General features: G+C 44.2%; 1 protein-coding gene across 2 annotated transcripts in view; it reads right to left on the bottom strand.

The window, feature by feature from the left end:
- GLB1 (galactosidase beta 1) overlaps window positions 1–21074 on the bottom strand; it is a 44582-nt gene that overhangs the window by 4045 nt on the left and 19463 nt on the right. For both annotated transcript variants that reach the window (XM_082193028.1, XM_082193029.1), the window contains exons 6-14: window positions 19593–19773; window positions 17803–17861; window positions 12992–13113; window positions 12869–12909; window positions 11734–11846; window positions 9472–9546; window positions 7834–7923; window positions 7034–7144; window positions 2527–2658 (exon numbers count right to left, since the gene is read on the bottom strand). In XM_082193028.1, coding sequence (XP_082049154.1) covers window positions 2527–2658; window positions 7034–7144; window positions 7834–7923; window positions 9472–9546; window positions 11734–11846; window positions 12869–12909; window positions 12992–13113; window positions 17803–17861; window positions 19593–19773 — 924 coding nt within the window. The remainder of the gene's footprint in view (window positions 1–2526; window positions 2659–7033; window positions 7145–7833; window positions 7924–9471; window positions 9547–11733; window positions 11847–12868; window positions 12910–12991; window positions 13114–17802; window positions 17862–19592; window positions 19774–21074) is intronic.

Raw genomic sequence — 21074 nt, 5'->3', positions numbered from 1 at the left:
TAATAGATTGAAAAGTTTTTTCCACTGCAACACATTGTAACATCATAGGGGGCTTTCTCAAATGAAGCACCAAAGGTAACTTCCAGATGCAAAAGAATTCACCTTTGATGGGACGTAGAAGAGGGAATGTATCAGCCACAGGAAACCTGTCCTCCTTTGCATTTGACTGCCCCACTTCCCTTCATTGAACTAAAGACCAGTTCAGATATTTTGATTTTCTGCATTAGACCCCTCTGGCATATGGGTTCTTAAAGAGAAACCACAGTGCGAGACAGGCTTTACACAAGGGACGCAGGTGACGCTGTGGTCTAAACCACCGAGCCTCTTGCACTTGCCGGTCAGAAGGTTGGCGGTTCGAAACCCCATGATGGGGTGAGCTCCTGTTGCTCTGTCTCAGCTCCTGCCAACCTAGCAGTTCGAAAGCACACCAGTGCAAGTAGTTAAAGAGGTACCGCTGTGGCGGGAAGGTAAACAGTGTTTCTGTGTGCTCTGGTTTCTGTCACGGTGTCCCGTTGCACCAGAAGCAGTTTAGTCACACTGGCCACATGACCCGGAAAGCTGTCTGTGGACAAACCCTGGCTCCCTTGGCCTGAAAGCGAGATGAGCACCGCAACCCCATAGTCGCCTTTGGCTGGACTTGACAGTTCAGGGATCCTCTACCTTTTTACCTTCCACAAGGGAAGTGGAATCTGTGGTGGCTTCAAATGACCATTGGTAATGCTGGCTGGGGATGTTCGACTGCAACATCACCTGGAGGGCCACAGGTTCCCATCCCTGCTTTACACCAGGGTTTCCCAAACTTGGGTCTCCAGCTGTTTTTGGACTGCAACTCCCATCATTCCTAGCTAGCAGCACCAGTGGTTGGGGAGGATGGGAATTTTGGTCCAAAAGCAGCTGGAGACCCAAGTTTGGGAAACCCTGCTCTATAGAATTAAACTGGTGATGTTGTTGTTGTTTAGTCGTTTAGTTGTGTCCGACTCTTCGTGACCCCATGGACCAGAGCACGCCAGGCACTCCTGTCTTCCACTGCCTCCCACAGCTTGGTCAAACTCATGCTGGTAGCTTCGAGAACACTGTCCCACCATCTCGTCCTCTGTCGTCCCCTTCTCCTTGTGCCCTCCATCTTTCCCAACATCAGGGGCTTTTCCAGGGAGTCTTCTCTTCTCATGAGGTGGCCAAAATATTGGTGCCTCAGCTTCAGGATCTGTCCTTCCAGTGAGCACTCAGGGCTGATTTCCTTCAGAATGGATAGGTTTGATCTTCTTGCAGTCCATGAGACTCTCAAGAGTCTCCTCCAGCAGCATAATTCAAAAGCATCAATTCTTCAGCGATCAGCCTTCTTTATGGTCCAGCTCTCATTTCCATACATCACTACTGGGAAAACCATAGCTTTAACTATATAGGCCTTTGTTGGCAAGGCGATGTCTCTGCTTTTTAATATGCTGTCTAGGTTTGTCATTGCTTTTTGGGGGGAAATGCTGCCACAATTACAGATTGGGCTAATGGCCGCTGCAGGCTACATACATGTACAGTCAATCCACACAGAGGTTTTGTGGTTTCATGTTTTGATTATGATGTAACCTGGGTTTTTTATTGTGATATTTTTCTAACCTGCCCTGGAACCGTTGGGTGAAGGGTGGACTATAGGTGTAAGTAATAAACAACAAAACAAACAAAGGAAGCGTTCACACACATTTGCAGGTCTCACGTGTCTCAATAAGCCATAAACTGTTCCTCAATATGAATGAGCAGCACTTCTGCTGTGCTCCCATTGTTGAGCTGGGAGCAACACACTATGAACCCTGGGCTTAATGTGGCAAGCCAACCAGCATTTGTGGTTCCTTTCTTCCAAATAAGCCATGATTTACCAATCAGACCTTGGCTCAAAGCAGGGATGAACAAAATGAGGACCATTCAGCCGTATGCACCAGCACGCTACTTGCTCGTGGCAAAGCAGACAACGTCACATATGCGAGAGATCGCGTGCGGAAAATAAGCACGTGTGAGCTGACGCTAAGAGGACTCCTTGAGGCAGCTCGCTCTTAGGCGGTCTTCAAATCAACATGGGTTCATAATGTTCCCTAAAGAGTGGTATTAAGGAGCCCAGAGGTAGAAAATTATTCTGCAGCGAGTCAGTAACAACAGTGGGAAGAGCACAACCTCCCATTTTACAATCATTAGAGTGGAGAAGAAGGGCAAAGGTCCATACTGTGTCTTGTGGCTGATCTCAATATATAGATAAATGTATATTTCTACAGGAAGCCTTTTGAACCATGCCAGCAAGCCCAAACTACCCAAGCAGCACTCGCACTTTCTAAAGGGAGGGCCCTTTCAAAAGGATCTTTCCTTTCAATACCCCTGAGACCTGTGGGTATAGTATATAAATTGAATTAATTAATTAATTATAAATACATTGCATGTAAAGGTTTTGCTTGCATTAGCACAAAGTCACCTATTCTACCCTCGAAAAGCGATTCATGGGCTATGTTACATTTTGCTGTATAATTAAGGAAGACGGAGATGTACCTTGAAGTCATTGTTGTATCTTCCAAAATTTACTCGGCCCATGTTTTCCACCAGCAAATCCAAATGCGCTCCAGCACTCCCAGTTATATTTAGCGCTACGATACGGCTTCTTTCAAGAACTCCCTGAGGAATCTGCACAAATAATATCAATACTTAAAATCTAAACCTGAAACAGGGTACGGAACACAAACAACTTTAATGCATTTTACAAAGTCCCTATTTTTAGATTTTTTTTCTGTATTTTTGCAAGGGGATTTAGTAAGAATTCATTTTCCCCCAACTGTGTTAACTCATAATTTGAATCAGCTGAACTTCGTAATCCTCATTCAAAGTGAATCAAGACATTTCAGGGTTTTTTCCTCCCTGATGACAGAACAACCAGTTCCCGTGAAGTTTAAAATTTCCCCACCCTCTGTGGTCAGGAAGTCTAAATGGCTGATTTAAAGCTTGTAAGATTTGTAATGTAGTCAAGTAAGTGTTGAAACAATTCATTGTTTTCTTGATGGTGTTTTTTCCCCGTCTGCAAAAAAAGTTAAACACGCAGGTGAAATGTAGCATGAGAGTGAACCCCTTAGATGGAATCACGTCAAAATGAATCACAAGCTAGAGAGTTGCTTCACCCAGCCCTTTTAGATACTATCCCTAGTGTATATCATGTAATTATGTGCTTAAATTCCCCCAATATCTTCTCCCACTCCACTACTGTACATGGTCTTCCAAGGCCCAGTGCAGACATAACTTTTTCAACCATTCTTAGAATATGAGGAGGAGGAGCACTTCCCAGGCTTACACGTGCCTTCCTTTCCCCTCCATCTGAACTCCATTTCCATTTTCAGAGCCAACCATGTTGCCACACTAAATTGGCACTGATGCCAACGTTAATGATGGCTAGGCTCAACGAGCTTGAAAACTCACTTCTAGCCATGACGTCAAACCACAGATTATCTGCTTTGTGAGCCTTTGATGTGCAAGGCTACAACTTTGTCATCAGCTCAATTCGCAGGTGACAATAAACCATGGTTTGTACTGAATGTACAGCTTCATGCTGTTCTGTTCTGTTCTGTTCTGTTCTTCCCCAGAGGAAGCAAAGCGTGATCCCTGTCCTTCTGCTACGTCAAATGCAGGAATTGTGCTTTGTTTCACGCAAACAAATCACAACTGGTAAGCAAAGAACAAACCTTGGCTAACCATTGTGGTTTTTCTGGAGTCAACCAAAACATGGATTCTGGTTTCAGACGCAATTATAAGCCAGTGATTGTGTGCCCCCCAACCACCCACATTTCAGGAGGAGAAGCAAAGCAGGAAAGTTGTGACGTTAGAACATTGCCACTGAAGAGCACGGCTTTACCCCATGGCAGTGAAGAAACAACCTCTGATAAAATATTCTTTAAATGCACCCCTCCGAGCTTTGAGGAGCAGGTGCAAAATTTATCTGTTCATGAGGGTATCTGATTACAACAGAAGTGATACTGTGTGGATAAAATATTTTCAGCTCAATGCTATTGACTGGTATTTGGGTTGTGTGACTTTAGGCTTTATTTCTTATACGCTACCTCGAGTCTTTGGAGAGATGGAGTAAAAACATTTTTGCTGCTCTGAGGTCAATAGTTTGCAGTCAACTCATAGTACGGATTTGTATGGTTATGCAAAGAGCCTGGGAACTGTTCAACAATGCAAGTTTTCAAAGTCTAAGTTTATGCTAGCTCAAAATTCTGGTATGTTTTTGGCTCTTCTGGCAACCTTATTCCACATGGGTTTTTATTATGAATTGTGGTAGGCAAGTCAAAGCAGACAGATACAGAGTGAGTCTTTATGCCTCTTAATTTTACTGTGCACATGGTAATGTGGAACAAAATGGGCTGAAGCACATTGCCATCACTAGTGTTTAACCATCTGAAACCTAAAAGGTATTTGAATATATTTGACAAGGAGTTCATACATCGCTCAGTGGCTGCATCATCAGATTAATTATTTGTACGCATGAATCAGACTTCACATCTCCAACGCTGGAGACAAAACTCTCAGGTTAACATCACTTGGCGTGCAATACTTTTCAATGGAGATGGTTCACAAATTGCAATTTAAGCCACCAGCTGATGAGATATACAGTGGTGCCCCGCAAGACGAATGCCTCGCAAGACGGAAAACTCGCTAGACGAAAGAGTTTTCCGTTTTGGAGGTGCTTCGCAAAACGAATCTCCTATGGGCTTGCTTCGCAAGACGACAATGTCTTGCGAGTTCCTGCTGTTTTTTCCCCCCTCCCCCCCTTTTTCTAAGCCGCTAAGCCGCTTATCAGCTGATCCGATCAGCTGACAAGCCGCTAAAAGCCGCTAATAGCGCTAATGCGCTAATCCGCTAATCCGTCAATGGGCTTGCTTCGCAAGACGAAAAAACCGCTAGACGAAGAGAATCACAGAACGGATTCTTTTCGTCTTGCGAGGCACCACTGTACTCATAAGAGATATACTCATGTACACATGAGAGAGGCAGAGCTCTGCTGTGTGCATGTACAATGTACCTGACCTCTTATCACGAGCATTGCTGCGCCTTACCAAGAGGAAAAGGTGCAAGGGGGCATTGAGGTCTGTGTGGTGAAAATGCCAACAGGGCGTTTGAAACACACCAATCTTGTCCCTCACCTTCCAGACACACTGCAGCGATGCTAGTGACAAGGGGCCAGGTAAGCGCCCCAGCCGACCATGAGACGCAGGTGCCTTCAAATGTTGGCGGGCATTGTGCTCAAAAGAACCTAACTCGTTCTCAAGGGATGGTGTTTTGGTCCTGACCTTGTGATGCACTTTTTATTATTTTTATTATATATTTATTAGCATTTTCTATAATGAAACAACAACAAAAATAAACAACCACACAAAAAAGAAAAAATATAACCAACATACAAAAATGTAAAACTTAAAAACAATTAAAAACACATAAAGTTTCAATTGCTTATTTCTTTTAACTTATTTCTCAGACCTCCTCACACCTTCCCTTCTTGTATTCCAATTCAAATTATTAGCTCAGCAAATCCTTATTACTTATTTCTCAACTTTAACTTAATAATTTAATTTAACATGTTATTATTTTACTTTTTCTCTTTCATCCATTTCCTCAATTTATTTTTGCTAACCTTATTTTCATTTAATTTAGTTCATTTTAAAAAACCAATATTACCTTATCCAAACTTAAACATCAATACTTATACATCAATACTCATTCTTAAAACATTTTTTCTAAAGTCGATCCAAGTTCCCTTCCACAAATTTCCCAACTTTCATACAAATAACAAAACAAAATAAAAACAAAACAAATTATAATTATGTACCCTTTGGATTCCCAAACTCCACCCCCCCTTTCCCGGTTTCAGTCCCCAATAAATGTCTATCAGTCTTAATCTACTATCAGCCTGGACCTTGTGATGCACTTTTAAGCAGAAGTCTGGACCTAGAGAGAAGGGCAGGGGGATCGTTCATGCTGCAATACTGCATTTCTGAAGTACCTCTGAAGTGGCATCGTGCTTTGAAAGCCCACTAACCACCTCCAAAGCACAACCTCTACTGCGGGGGGAAACTCACTTCCACCCACACTGTCTCTCTAGCTCCAAGCTTGAGAGGAGAGCTGGGGTGTGTATTTCTCATGCTGTGCTTCTCAAGGTGCTCACAGCCCCTCAGAAGCACAGCACAGCTGCGCTGGCAACATTCTGCCACCTCGGCAGCTTCAACTCACAGAGGGAGACTGTTAGAATTCCCGCTCCATGGTTGCATTCATGGGATTGTTGTCTGTCACATGACGCTATGTGTTTTGACTCCACAGAGTGGGAAGTGACGGAGACGGGATGTTTGTGTTACTGTGTTCCATGAAGTGGGACTGTTGTCCTTTGTTCTTTTCTCTTTGCTGTCTGATGCTAGAGAGAGAGAGAGGGAGCCGTGTTGCAGTGCTCCGTGTGTGTTTGTATGTAAATAAAGTAGATTAGCCAAAATGCTGAGTTGCTGAGGTCTGTCACGCAAGCTGCGAAGACTCTGCGGATCCCTAAGTGTGCCCATGTCGGTTGGCATCAGTCGCTGTGATGTTCAGGCAGAAGAAAACTTTTGAAGCTCCCGAACGATCGACCAGGAGGGAGAGAACATGCCAGTCGGGCATGTGTCTCTGCCAGGGTCCTACTCGAGCATAGGCCGAACTCCTGACAGAGACATAGGCTTGTTCTTTTGGCATATTCTGCTTATCAAGATGGACTGGTGTGGGACACTCATAGTGGGAAACAAACTCTCGATCATACAAACAAAACAAAACAAAACTCAAGCTGAAGAAACAACTACAGCAGTTTCCCAAACTTGGGTCTCCAGCTGTTTTTGGACTACAATTCCCATCATCCCTAGCTAGCAGGACCAGTGATCAAGGATGATGGGAACTGTAGTCCAAAAACAGATGGCGACCTAAGTTTGGGAAACCCTGAGCCACAGTTATCTAGCATCGCTGAGGTAAACAAGAAAGTTGGAAGTTCTTCACTTACCCCGTCCACAACGACATAAGCGCGATCATGAATTCCATTAAGTGTTGAATACAGCGGTTCTTCAGTACAGTTTCTTGGTAGCTTAGTTCTGTATAATACATACCCAACGTACTTGAAGAAGAAAGTGGGGAGAAAGCCGTGAGAAGAAAGTGTTACTTCTGAAAGGTCAGAATCAGATTACAAATACCTCTAACTTAAACATCTCCATGTATTTCATGCAAGGGCTTCAAGAATTCAAGCTTAAAAATCAAAATAGATACATTAGCTACTGAAGGTTCAATTATTTTGGTTAAGATTAGGTGAGTCATAAAAAGGTAAAGGTACCCCTGCCCGTACGGGCCAGTCTTGACAGACTCTAGGGTTGTGCGCCCATCGTACTCAAGAGGCCGGGGGCCAGCGCTGTCCGGAGACACTTCCGGGTCACGTGGCCAGCGTGACAAGCTGCATCTGGCGAGCCAGAGCCGCACACGGAAACGCCGTTTACCTTCCCGCTAGTAAGCGGTCCCTATTTATCTACTTGCACGTGGGAGTGCTTTTGAACTGCTAGGTTGGCAGGCACTGGGACCGAACAACAGGAGCGCACCCCGCCGCGGGGATTCGAACCGCCGACCTTTCGATCGGCAAGTCCTGGGCGCTGAGGCTTTTACCCACAGCACCACCCGTGTCCCTAGGTGAGTCATACTCGCTTTCAAAGTTTGTATTAGTGCTTACCTAACTGTTAGGTAACTGTTGGGGGGGGGTGAGAATTACACACAATGTGCAAAATGCTAACTCAAAACTCTTTCACGACCAACTTTTACCTGCTTCACTTGAACAAATGTCAAAGGGTAGGTGCTTTTAATTGGTCCCGATGGTGAAAGGTCCTTCAGAAGATCCCTTACGGTCCCAACCTATAATAATAATAAAATTGTATTTATATCCTGCCTTCACCAGCCAAAGCTGGGCTCAGAGAGGCAATACATAACATTGTGGGGTTGGTTTTTATTAAAAAAAAAAATTGTCAAAAATAGAACTATTAACACTGCCATCTATTAATACTGCGTGGGAGAGGTGAAATAATAATAATAATAATAATAATAATAATAATAATAATAATTTTTATTTATAACCCGCCCTCCCCAGCCGAAGCCGGGCTCAGGGCGGCTAACAGCAATCAAATAATCAAACAATCAAATAATCCAACATTCTAAAAACATTTCATTATAAAAATTAATTAAAATCAAATTAATGGCAACCGTTAAGCAAAATTCTGTGCAGGTTGCCAGAGGAGGGAGTCAGGCTGTGCCCTGACCAAAAGCCTGGTGGAACAACTCTGTCTTGCAGGCCCTGCAGAAAGATGTCAAGTCCTGCAGGGCCCTGGTCTCTTGTGACAGAGCGTTCCACCAGATTGGAGCCCTGGCTCTAGTTGAGGCCAGCCTAATCTCTCTGTGGCCTGGGACCTTCAGGATGTTTTTATTTGCAGACCGTAGGTTCCTCTGTGGGGCATACCAGGAGAGGCGGTCCTGTAGGTACGAGGGTCCTAGGCTGTATAGGGCTTTAAAGGTCAAAACCAGCACCTTAAACCTGATCCTGTACTCCACCGGGAGCCAGTGCAGCTGGTATAGCACCGGATGAATGTGATCCCGCAGCGAAGACCCCGTAAGGAGTCTCGCTGCGGCATTCTGCACCCGCTGGAGTTTCTGGGTCAGTCTCAAGGGCAGCCCCACGTAGAGCGAGTTACAATAATCCAGTCTGGAGGTGACTGTCGCGTGGATCACAGTGGCTAGGTCAGGGCGAGAGAGGTAAGCCATTTGCTTATTGCTGCTGTCCTCATTTTGTTCTCACGCAGATTCAATGCAACTGCCTATCACCAGCCAGTTCCATCCCACATTAATATAGCAACTATGCATATGGTGAGAAAGTCTGCTTATCATAAAAGCACCCCAAATTTTACGATCAACTTTATAGCCACCCTCATAGCATAGGTGTACTTTCTTATGGTTCCACAATCTTGATGACGTGCTTCCTTCCAAGAACCAGATTTCCCAGAAATTGTTCCACCTAATGGAACATTCGGCAGTATTCCTCAACTAATACGTTGCAAATGTCACCATAAGAAACAGCTTAAATGAATTTCCTCAGCTTCAGTCACAAAGCTACAAATACCCATTTCCGAGCTCAAAATCAAACCCCCAACTTAGAGGTGTGCTTCCCCAACCCCCCATCACATTTACAAAATTGCTGTGGAAGTTTTTAATGTTTGATGTTTTTCTGTGTTTGGTGTTTTAATTTGTTGGAAGCCACCCAGTCAGATGGATGACATACAAATACTAATTTATTATTATTATATTATAAATGGGTATTTAAGCCTTTTGCAAAAATTGTCCTTAATAAACGCAAGGCGGAAGCGCCCGCCCTAGGCATATTAATCTACTATACAATATACAATATCCACCTACCTTTTTCAGCGGAACTTCTCCATAGGCAAACTTGGGGGTCGAGGGCGGAATAGGGCCCTGTGGTACTGTCTTGTACTAAAACAGGAACAAGCAATTAAGATTTAAAAAAGCAAGCTTTGTGATTTAAAGAACCAACTGCCTCCTTCCACGGGCACATTGCATCATGTCATTGAAGAGACACTGCTTTGAAGCCACTGCACAAATGCTCCCGGGGCTTGTTTGGTTTGTGGTGTTGGCGATTTGAATTTCTCACCAGTTTCTGCTTCTGGCACAGTTAAATGGTTGGGGCGCAATCCTTTGGGAAGTCTGCTCACCTTCCCCGGGGGGGGGGTGTTGCGGCCAGGCACCCGGGTCCTCACAGTGTTCTGGGGCTAGGGGACGGAGGGGCGATGCCCCCCTCGCGCTGAGCCCCAGCTGCGTCATGCCCCCCAATGGCCAATCAGTACCGGCAGGGGGCGTGGCTGCGGAAGATTTAAACTGCGGCACAGCTGAGGGGCTTCCCTCTTTCGCCTCCTCGCTGGACCTTTTTGCCTGTTTGCTTTGCGGTTTTCCTCTGCTTCGCTTGGTTTCTAGTTTTCTTTAGGACTCAGAAGGATCTGCTTTTGTTCGCTGCGGCCGATCTGCCCTGCTCAGCGTCGTGGGGAAAGTCAAATTGCTGGGAAGCAGCGTTCCCTCAACTGAGAAGCGGTGGTCGCCCACATGCAGTTTTTCAGAAGCACAACTGGCTTCTGTCCTGCACAACTCTGTGGCGTTCGTACGGAGCCCCCGGTCGTCTCACGGACTATTGACCCGTACACCACTAATCCGCTGCCACCAACCAGGTCCACCCCAGCAAATCACTTAGTCTCAGTCAGGTTCTTAAGTTAACAAATAAGAGTGCAGTTTATTGCAAACACAAATAAACTTTAACTGCATTCAAAACGTTGTTACTCTTTACCCTCTTAGTCTTGTTTTATTCTGTCTCTAACTCTTCTACCTCCCCTCACACAAGAACCAACTGCAATAGCTGTCTCTTTATTTCCAACTGTCTGCCAACTGCTTTCCCAACTGCCTTTTCCCAACCGACCAACCGACCAAACTCCAACCAACTACCCACTCAAAACCTCAGGCTAAGCCTTTTTATAAACAGGTAGACTCCACCTCTGGCTTTTCTATTGGTCTACCTATTAACCCTTTTTCTCCCCCTGTACGTTTTCAAAACAATGGGCAAACGCCACAAACTCCACTGAAATAAATGGGAACACTGCAAAAGAACTCTCCCCCAGTAGACTGTGTTTATTGTCTGTATGAGCCTCAGGCAGTGACACTTGCTCTACGTGGCATTAAAAACTACGTGGATTAGATAACATACGGCTTCTCAGTACGGTTCTCTTGCACACTAAGCCACAAAGGAGTAGGTAAAGTTATGAACTGTGGGGTATATTGAGTTTTGGTACTCAACCCAGTCCACACAAAATCCCAAACAGAAGGGGGATGTTGGCCATTAGACTATGTTCCATCTATACATCTCCCTGATCTTATGGGTTGGTTGTTAAGACCCCACCTGTGGGAATGAATGCCAGGCAAGATGGTTGTCCTTGAAAACCCAACCCCAAAACTATAAAACCGACAACAGATGAAAAGCATTGTGAAGAGATACATGGACTGTACGCTAATGAAGATCTGGGCAGCTAAGAATCAAACGGAAAACAATTACAGAGGGGGAATTATTAGGTGTTTATATGCACAGATGGAGGGAAAGGAAAGTTTTATTTCAGAAATAATAATTAATGAACTACTGTGGATTAAAAAATGGAGGAGTGATCCTCACTCGATAATATTGGAAATGTTAACTAAGGTACGAGCAGGAATTAACAAACAGACAGCTGATGAATAAGGACAAAAGAAAAAAAAGGAATGTGAAGTAAAGATAACTATGAAATATAAGCAGCAATAAAGGTTAATTATGCGCACATCTAAGAAGGGGTGGGGAGTTGTTTTTTGAAAAAGTTGCATTAAATTTGCTCAATTTGTTATGGATTTGCGGGAAATTTGGAAAACCAATAAAAATTAATTGGTAAAATTAGACTATGTTCCAAGGGCTCTACTTTGCTTAACTCTCAGATGCGTAATCAAATCTGGGAATTCCTGCTCCACTGAATCTGGACGCCACAGAGCTCAAAAACATCAAGCAGCAGCCATCATTTTCAGTCCTTGTGACACAATGGAAGCCAAGGCTAATGCAGGAATAGATACTTTGGTGATGCTTTGGGAGAAACTCACCATGGCAATGACTTCCCTAATAGCAAAGTACTTCTCTGTGAGATCTCCGGCTTCACTCAGCGGGGCGTCGTAATCATAGCTAGTAGGCTGTGCTGCATAAGGCATGTTGGCTCCTGCAGGGAGGAAAATGAACACAGGAGGAAGTATAATAATAATGTTATTATTATCATCTATATTCTGCCTGTCTGATTGGGTTGCCCAGCCACTCTGGGCGGCTCCCAACAATACATTTGCTCTTCTCAAAACTATCCCAAAGCAGGCTTGTTTTTCTCAAGCCCAAACATCTGTATTGCCTAATAAAACAGATGTGCAGATTTAGGGACATCAGCTGCATTCCTACATTTCCAAGGTGGCGCATATGCACTGCTGTCTTGTCTTCCAACAGTGGACGCTGCTGGCTTTTCCAGTATGGAAAGGCTAAACTATGACCCAAGTACAGTGGTGCCCCGCAAGACGAATGCCTCGCAAGATGAAAAACTCGCTAGACCAAAGGGTTTTGCGTTTTTTGAGCTGCTTCGCAAGACGAATTTCCCTATGGGCTTGCTTCGAAAGACGAAAAGTCTTGCAAGTTCTTGCGAGTTTGTTTCCTTTTTCTTAAAGCCGCTAAGCCGTTAATAGCCGCTAAGCCGTTAATAGCCGCTAAGCCGCTAATAGCCGTGCTTCGCAAGACGAAAAAACCGCAAGACGAAGAGACTCGCAGAACAGATTAATTTCGTCTTGCGAGGCACCACTGTATTCAGAGGCTGAATGTAAATCTGAAGGACCTCTTTCTCCCAAGCCACTATCATAAATTAAGCTGGCAATAAATACAGCCGTCTAACTTGTCTGGCTACTCCTCTGTTTTATCTGACCCATACTGTATTACTGAAAGTAGGCTGTGAGGCTATGATGACCCACTATATAGTAAGACCTCCTTCTACCACTTTAGCATATCGTGTTTCCTTGCTCCCTCTGTTTCAAGGAAGGAGGAAAAGTAGGTCCCATTTTGCCTTCCTCAAATCCTTTTTCCTTTATTTCAAAGATTAAAAAACAATCCAGTACTTGAGATAACCCAAAACAGCTTAATAAAATAAAAACCAGCTATTGTTATTATAAAAAAATAAGTACTCGCGCACACACAACACACACTTCTTACCATTCCAATAACCAAAATTAGTTCCTCCTATAAACATATACCTGAAAAGAGAGGCAAATGGGCAGTCAAAGATGCTGTACTAAAAACCTAAGCTCTCATTTAAATAGATGTTGATGAACTTACATGTTAACATTTGCTCCATGTGCCAGAATTTCACTAAGAGTCTTAGCTACAAGTGATGATGATATAACGGAATGATGGTGGCCCCAATGATCTAACCAGCCAGTGTAGAACTCAGAATTGACCTGAAAGAAGAAATAAAACAATGGAAGAAGTTTTGCATTTAAGGGAAATTATATAGCTCATGCAATAAAAAGCAGCTAACAAAATCTATCCGGCTCTTATTTAATTTTTAAAAAATTACATTGTATTGTAGAATGGGGAAAAAAAGAATTTTAAAAAATTAAGAAGACATCTAAGCAGCAGAGTGTCAGTGATAAAAGCTATTTTTTTTACCATGTTCACGCTACTCAACAGAAAGAGAAGCTTTTGTACATGTTTTCCACATCAACATCTTTGAGCGAACCCAACCCATGGTACATAAAATAGATTCTGCCAATGTAGGTATAAAGTTCATGTTAGAATCATAGAATTGTAGAGATGGAAGGGACCCCACGGGTCATCTAGTCCAACCCCTGCAATTCATAAATCCCAACAAAAGCATCCATGACAAATGACCATCAATCTCTGCTTAAAGGCCTCCAAGGAAGGAGAGTTCACAACCTCCGGAGGGAGTCTGTTCCACGGTCACGCAGCTCTTACTGTCAGAAAGTTCTTCCTGATGTCAGAATCTCCTTTCTTGGAACTTGAAACCATTGGTTCGAATCCCACCCTCCAGAGCAGGAGAAAACAAACCTGCTCCATCTTCCATGTGACAGTCCTTCAGATATTTGAAGGTGGCTATCATCTTCTCTTGGTTTCCTCTTTTCCAGGCTAAACATACCCAGATCCTTCAACCATTCCTCATATGGCTTGGTATCCAGACCCCTGATCATCTTGGTCGCCCTCCTCTGCACACATTCCGGCTTGTCAATATCCTTCTTAAATTGTGGTGCCCAGAACTGGACACAGTATTCCAGGTGTGGTCTGACCAAGGCAGAATAGTGTACTATTCCCTTGATCTGGACACTATACTTCTGTTGATGCAGCCTAGAATAGCATCAGCTTCTTTTGCTGCTGCATCACACTGTTGACTCATGTTAAGCTTGTGCTCTACTAAGACCCCTAGATCCTTTTCATGTGTACTGCTAGCACAAGCGCAAAATGCTTTTAGATAGGGTGATACTAAAGATTATTAAGCTTCCTTCACATTTCTTCCACAACTGCTGTGCCTTTTCTTACATTGTTGGCTGCCGTGCACACTGAGGTGCCCACCGCCGGCACAATGTGCCATGTTACCACTAGTGGTAATGAGCAAAGAAAACTTGCTAATATTAAAGATCTGACCAATGACCATATGAAGAGGCTGTGTTTGTGCTTGAGGCATAGCTTGTGGTTTGGCTCATATTTATCACCACCATTTATCAGTCATTTCCTGCCTTTCTTACAAGACCAAAGGGGAAAGGAAGGGGTAGTGAGATTGTCAGGGAACTGACATCGGAGCCAGAGGCAGAGGGAAGGCTCTCAAATGATGCTGGAGAAGGGCCCAGAAGGGAGAGAAGCAGCTCAGCAGATGGGGAAGCAAATCAGCGCAACACCAGGGATAAAGGGGGGCAGATGGGGGAATCGGCGAGAGGGCTCCAGGACTCTTCACCGGACACCAGCGGGGAGAGCACGGGTCCTCCGCTACCCACGCCCTCCCTGCGCAGAAGACCTCCGCGCAGGGAGAGTAGGAGGAGACTTGGCGTCAAACAACTTTTATGTTGGAAAAGGTTTAAGAAACGCCCACTGACGGATTCTGCTAGCGACTGAGGCAGCCACGAAGTGAAGGGCTGTCCAGACAGAAAGGTTTAACAAGGCAACAGAGCCAGGAGTGGCGGTAACTTACGCACGAGCAACCCCACACTCATTACAGAGATGTACGCAGATCAGGATCAACTGGTCTGTGACAGGATGATTGACATGGGTTTCTAGTTCCCAATGGTTTAAAATAGCAATAGCAAAATAGTGCTCTGCCACCTGTATTTCTTCAGATGTATATTTCTACTAGCAAATGCAGGCAACGCTAACTTTATTTATTTATTTATTTATTTATTATTTATACAGTGGTACCTCGCAAGACGAACGCCTCGCAAGACGGAAAACCCGCTAGACGAAAGGGTTTTCCGTTTTGGAGGCGCTTTGCAAGACGAATTTCCCTATGGGCTTGCTTCGCAAGACGACAGCCCATAGGGAAATATCCGGGACAGCGGGGAAGCGCAGCGCGTCTTCCCCACTGTCCTCGGACCTCCTCCGAAGCCGGGCGGTGGGGCGGGAACGCCTCCTCCTGCCGCCGCCGGGCTTCGGAACGCTGCTCCGAAGCCGGGCAGGGGGACGGGAACACCTGCCCCCACCGCCGGGCTTCAGAACGCTGCTCCGAAGCCGGGCGGGGGGCGGGAACACCTTCTGAAGGCGGGCGGGGGGCGAAAGTCTTTGTCCCCCCTGCCTGCCTTCCCAGGGGCTTTTAAATCGCCCCAGACAGCGGAGAAGTCCTCCGCTGTCCCGGGGTTTTTTAAAATGCTGGGGGTGGGAAGAAAAGCCCTTGTCCCCCCCCCCAGCCTTCAGAAGAGGTCCGGGGACAGACTGTCCCCGGACCTGGTCTGAAGGCGGTTTCCCTAGGAACGCATTAATTGATTTTCAATGCATTCCTATGGGAAACCGTGCATCGCAAGACGAAAAACTTGCAAGACGAAGAGACTTGCGGAACGAATTAATTTCGTCTTGCGAGGCACCACTGTATACAGTACTGCCCTATACCCGGAGGTCTCAGGGCGGTTCACAGAAAAGATCAACATAAAACCCACACTATATATAATCAAAATAAACAACCCAATAACACCCCAAAAAAGAGCCACGTTATAAAAGGGCATAGGGTGTCAATCAGATCAACCAAAGGCCTGGTTAAAAAGTAAAAATTTTGCCTGGCACCTAAAGATGTATAATGATGGCACCAGGCGAACTTCCCTGGGAGGACATTCCACAGATGGGGAGCCACTGCAGAGAAGGCCCGTTCTCGTGTTGCCACCTTTAAGACCTCTCAAGGAGGAGGCACACGAAGAAAGGCCCCTGAAGATGATCTTGTTGGTTTCTGCTCTCTTCACTGTGCAGCAAAGTGCTTGTCACAAGACAATGTTTACATTCCACAGTCAGAGTACTGTTGGGTTTTCCCACGGGAATGGGAAGCTGGATGTGACGTACTCTGGTTTCCTGTTTTTCACGTGTCTCTCGGTGTTCTTTATTCCGAGGAGAAGGACGGTTGCTTCTCTGCTCCCGCAGAGGCAAGATGCATGTTTGTAATTTCTCAACAATGAACTGAAAATAAAGCAACTTTAAGCATGTGGCACGTACTGTTCATCATTCCGTTGTGCAAAGGACTCTGCAATAACAACAGATCTGAGGGTCCAGGTAGGTTTATATGGAAGAGGCAGTCCTTGAACTTTATGCCTCATAGGGTGTCGTATGTAACGGATGCCCCACCCCACTCAAATCACCATTCTGCACCAGCACCAACCTTACTTTGCATTTCACTTGAGATTGTGAACCTTGGTGCTACAGTAAACGAGAAAGTAGATTCCCGAAGTCTGAAAACTAGTCCACACCTATATATTGCTTCATCCAAACCAGGGTTTCCCAAACTTGCGTCTCCAGCTGTTTTTGGACCACAGTTCCCATCATCCCTGACCACTGGTCCTGCTAGCTAGGGATGATGGGAGTTGCGGTCCCAAAACAGCTGGAGATCGAAGTTTGGGAAACCCTGACCCAAACAATAGCAGCCTAAGCACAGAACTGTGTTTGACTTAGGGTCACCTAGTGATCTTCATGGCTGAGGAAGCATTTGAACCTGGTTTCCCCTGGTCCAAGTCACATACTACATTGGCTCTAGATGGCCATCTGAAGAAGTCATCCCTGTTGATTCCAAACTCTGACAACGGCCACTCCATTCCACCCTGCATATGTCTGCAGTATCTCACTGGACCGCGCAGAATCTGAATATTAGTCGGCTCTTTCTTGTGACAAGGAGTTGGATTTTGATGTCGTGAGATGAAGGGAATCAACTTCTGATCGCTGCTTGCCACTTCATCCGTTTCCATAGGTGATTCCCCCCACCCACCAAGCAAGCCCCTGCTTTCTCAGACTACAGTGGTACCTCGGGTTACGTACTTAATTCGTTCAGGAGGTCCGTTCTTCACCTGAAACTGTTCTTAACCTGAAGCACCACTTTAGCTAATGGGGCCTCCCGCTGCCGCCGTACCTCTGGAGCATGATTTCTGTTCTCATCCTGAAGCAAAGTTCTTAACCCGAGGTACTGTTTCTGGGTTAGCGGAGTCTGTAACCTGAAGCGTATGTAACCTGAAGCGTATGTAACCCGAGGTACCACTGTACTTAAACCAGTTACCCAATTGCCCAACATCTGGACAAAAGGGACCCAAGATTACCTCAAACTGAAGATACAAAAGAATCCCATGCATTAAGCTTTGTGTTTGTTTGTTTGTTTGTTTGTTTGTTTGTTTGTTTGTAGTGCAGTTCTTCCTCATCCACCATAAACTTTCCCCATCTACATATGTTGAACTCCCTCAGTTTATTATCCCTGCTGCCTTGTATTTTGTCCGTAAGAAGTTCTTTGGGGGCATTTAAAAGAACAACGAAACACATAAATATGCCTATGTATCTGGTATACCCTACAGTACTTCAGTTCAACCCATTACTAATATCAACTTACTATAACCGCCTTTGTATTGTTATGCACTCATATCAGCAGTATTGTATGAACATAAGGGGAAAAGGCGAAATCATACCAAGGGGCCATTAGGTTCAGCGTGTCTCTGATTTAAGAACGATGCTGTGACATTAGCACCTACAAAGAAATGAAGAAAAAAGGGTGTCAAAACTGATTCCTATGCTCTGCCGTTTCTCTGCTACTACAGGCCTCATCTGTAATACACCCAGCTGGCCCTGTTTAAATGGAAAAGCGTGCCTTTCTTAAGGCAGAACCAGTGCTATTTTTCTAGAAAAAGAGGTGCCAGAACTCACCATTAATGTCTGCCTTGTTCTCTTACAATAGCAATGGCGCCCACTTGAGAAATGCCAGAACTCAGTTCTGGCAAGTTCCGGCTGGGGAAAAAGCCCTGTGCACAAACATATCTACACAAAGTCACATGTGCTGTCAATGAAAAAGCATTCTGCATTCCACACTCACTGGAGAATTGAAAAGGGGAAACTAGAGTCCATCAATCATGACAGGAAACTTTCTAAAGAAAACAGAAAACAGAAATGGACAGAATCTAGGTGCAAGAAGAATGAGAGGAGAGCCTGGATAACTACATAAAGCAAATTAAAGAAGAAGAGAAGGCTGGGAATATGTGAACCTAAAAAGAAACTTGCACAATTGAACACAACAGAGACATATTTGAGGCGACTTGTTGAACAGAACACAAAAAGCACACTCATTCATAACAGGGGCATTCATTTGGGTATCTAGCCATAGGTTTATCAAGCATGGGACCTAAAAAACCCTCACAAGGTTAAGCTCAATGCAAAGAAACCCACCCCAGAATGACATCACAGGATTATACTGGTGAAAGGCGTACTATAATAATTTAACTCTATATACTACGCTTTTCAAAATTCCCCAGCGTCAGCCCCTGTCTCTAGAGAAAACCCAAACAGCAGGACCAGGACATCTTGCCAAAGTTGATAAACTGAATAAATAAAAGGGGTCAAGGGTCAGAGATATAAAAAATATTTAGGAAAGGCAATCCTAAAATGGAGGATCCATGATGGAGAAACCACCATACCTTCTGGATTAAATAATAATAATAATAATAATAATAATAATAATAATAATAATGTGCACTGATTCAAATGTGTGCAGGTGTGGACTACTTTGGTCGAATTTCAAGGAAGGAAAAGCAGACGAACATCTAAATCAGTGTTTTTCAACCACTGTTCCGCGGCACACTAGTGTGCCGCGAGATGTTGCCTGGTGTGCCGTGGGAAAAATTGAAAAATTCGAAAGATTTTTTAAAAGAAAAAAGTCAAATTTTCGCCGACTACGCGGGCGCCGGACTGTGTCCACCCTATTTTCCATCCATCCTGGGTGGGGATCAGATCGGATGGGATCGGATGAGAGCGGACAGGCGGTCCGCTCTCATCCGATTCCCCATAGAGAGCAGCGGGGCTCTGACATCTCCCTCTCCGCACACAGTGGTGGTCTGCCTCGTGATTTTTTTTCATGAAACAAGTGTGCCTTTGCCCAAAAAAGGTTGAAAAACACTGATCTAAATGGTACTCTAATGTGCTTTCCCCCAATATTTTCCTGATAGAAACACCACTCTTTGGGAGAAGTAGGTTTGTTGTGTACGAGTTCCCCATCGACTATAACTGCACGATCTAAATTTTCAGCACACCAGTAACTGAATCCCACTAGCCTCAGTAACTTCTTATGTTTCTATAATAATGAAAAAATATATATTTGCCCAAATCTTTGCATCTTTACTTGGGAATAAATTCCACCATACAGTACTTGCGAGTAAATTTCCCACAAGCTTGCTTCCAGTTAGTTGCGCTGCTCAAGACGACAACCAACCTGGTCCAAAATCCACAGTGGAATAAAGGCCTTGAAGAGTCCCACATCTCAATAAAAACTTGCTTGCGCCATCTGTGGTGAACAGCACCACTTCATCCCCCAGGTGCTGACGGAAAAGGCTCTGCAGGTAACGAAGGTAATCAAAATCGCAGGCGAAGTAGCTCCCATATTCATTTTCAACCTAAACCAAACATACACATAAAATTAGTAAGGAAAAACCGCTGACAACCGTCAACTAGCGTGGAAGTTAACCGATAAATAGAAATATTATAATGTGTAGAAAAACAAGAGAAGTTCAAATAATCATACAAAAAAAACAACAAAAAACCCCAACTAAAATAAGATCATATTTCCACAATTAAAAACCTCTCCCACAGATCTTTTTGGGAATTCTGGGGGAACATTTTTCCAAAGTAGCAGTCTTTATTATGATGTCCCCAAGGCATGCTAACTGCTTTTTTTTAAATGATATTTATTGAAAAAAGATTTTTTTTAAAATTACAAGGAAAAAAGACAAGAACAGAAAAAGAAAAAAAATTAAAACCATCATTTTCAAATTCTCCACTTTCATTACCTTCTGTCCATGACCTCCTCCTCCTCCCATCTCTTGTATCTTAATTGATAATTATCACAGCAAATCCTTTCCATAATTCATAGTATTCTATCATTACATTACCTTACTCTATTTTCATCTTATCTTATAAAAAACCTTAAAACTTAAGACTTAAATCTTATTTTTACCAACTTCTCATAACCATTACCTTTTAACCTAATTCTTTAAACATTTTTACAAGAGCCAAGTAATTTCATTTCAACATTTCTCCAACGTTCATCAATTTTATAAAACATTCCTAATGATAGAAAAAAAGAAATAAAAACAATCCAATCTTCTTCCAGCGTCCCCTCCCCCCGGTCCCGGGGTTGTCAGTCCTTTCTGCTTCCCTTTAGTCTGGCACATTAACCTGGTGATCTTATATCCGAGGCCTTCAAATCTCTTCTATGTCCCTTCCGCAGCTCTTCTTCATATTTTCCTTTCACTCGTGGGAACTCCAGCTTGGTAGTGTTTTTGACCCTTTTCAACAAATCAGCCCCTTTCCCATAGTCCAAACTAGACTCCATGTGGTATTTTTTCAAATTCCCTCCAAAATTGGAAGCCCCAACAACTCCAAACCTCTGACGGCCCATTGCCAGACTCGGAAAGTCCAAACATCCCTGCATAGGGGGGTCAGTCCAACCCCCCATTTCCAAATCAATCCAAACTTTGTCTTTCCAAATCTGGGTTTTTCCAAGTTCATTTGTCAAATCCAAAAGCTCATTTTCCTGCTGGGCCAAAAGTCCCTCCATCTCTGGCGCCCAAGATTCTGCAGCATCCTCTTCTCTCATCTGCTCTGTCAGGACACACTCCTGTTTAAGTTCCTGGGTGGGCTCCAAATAGTTTCCCACTACCTGTTCAAATGTTCTGGCCGCATTAGTCATTAAATC

Source organism: Podarcis vaucheri (assembly GCF_965113315.1).
Source record: "Podarcis vaucheri genome assembly, chromosome: 12".
Classification (NCBI taxonomy): domain Eukaryota; kingdom Metazoa; phylum Chordata; class Lepidosauria; order Squamata; family Lacertidae; genus Podarcis; species Podarcis vaucheri.
This window is presented reverse-complemented; position numbering and strand designations above follow the sequence as displayed.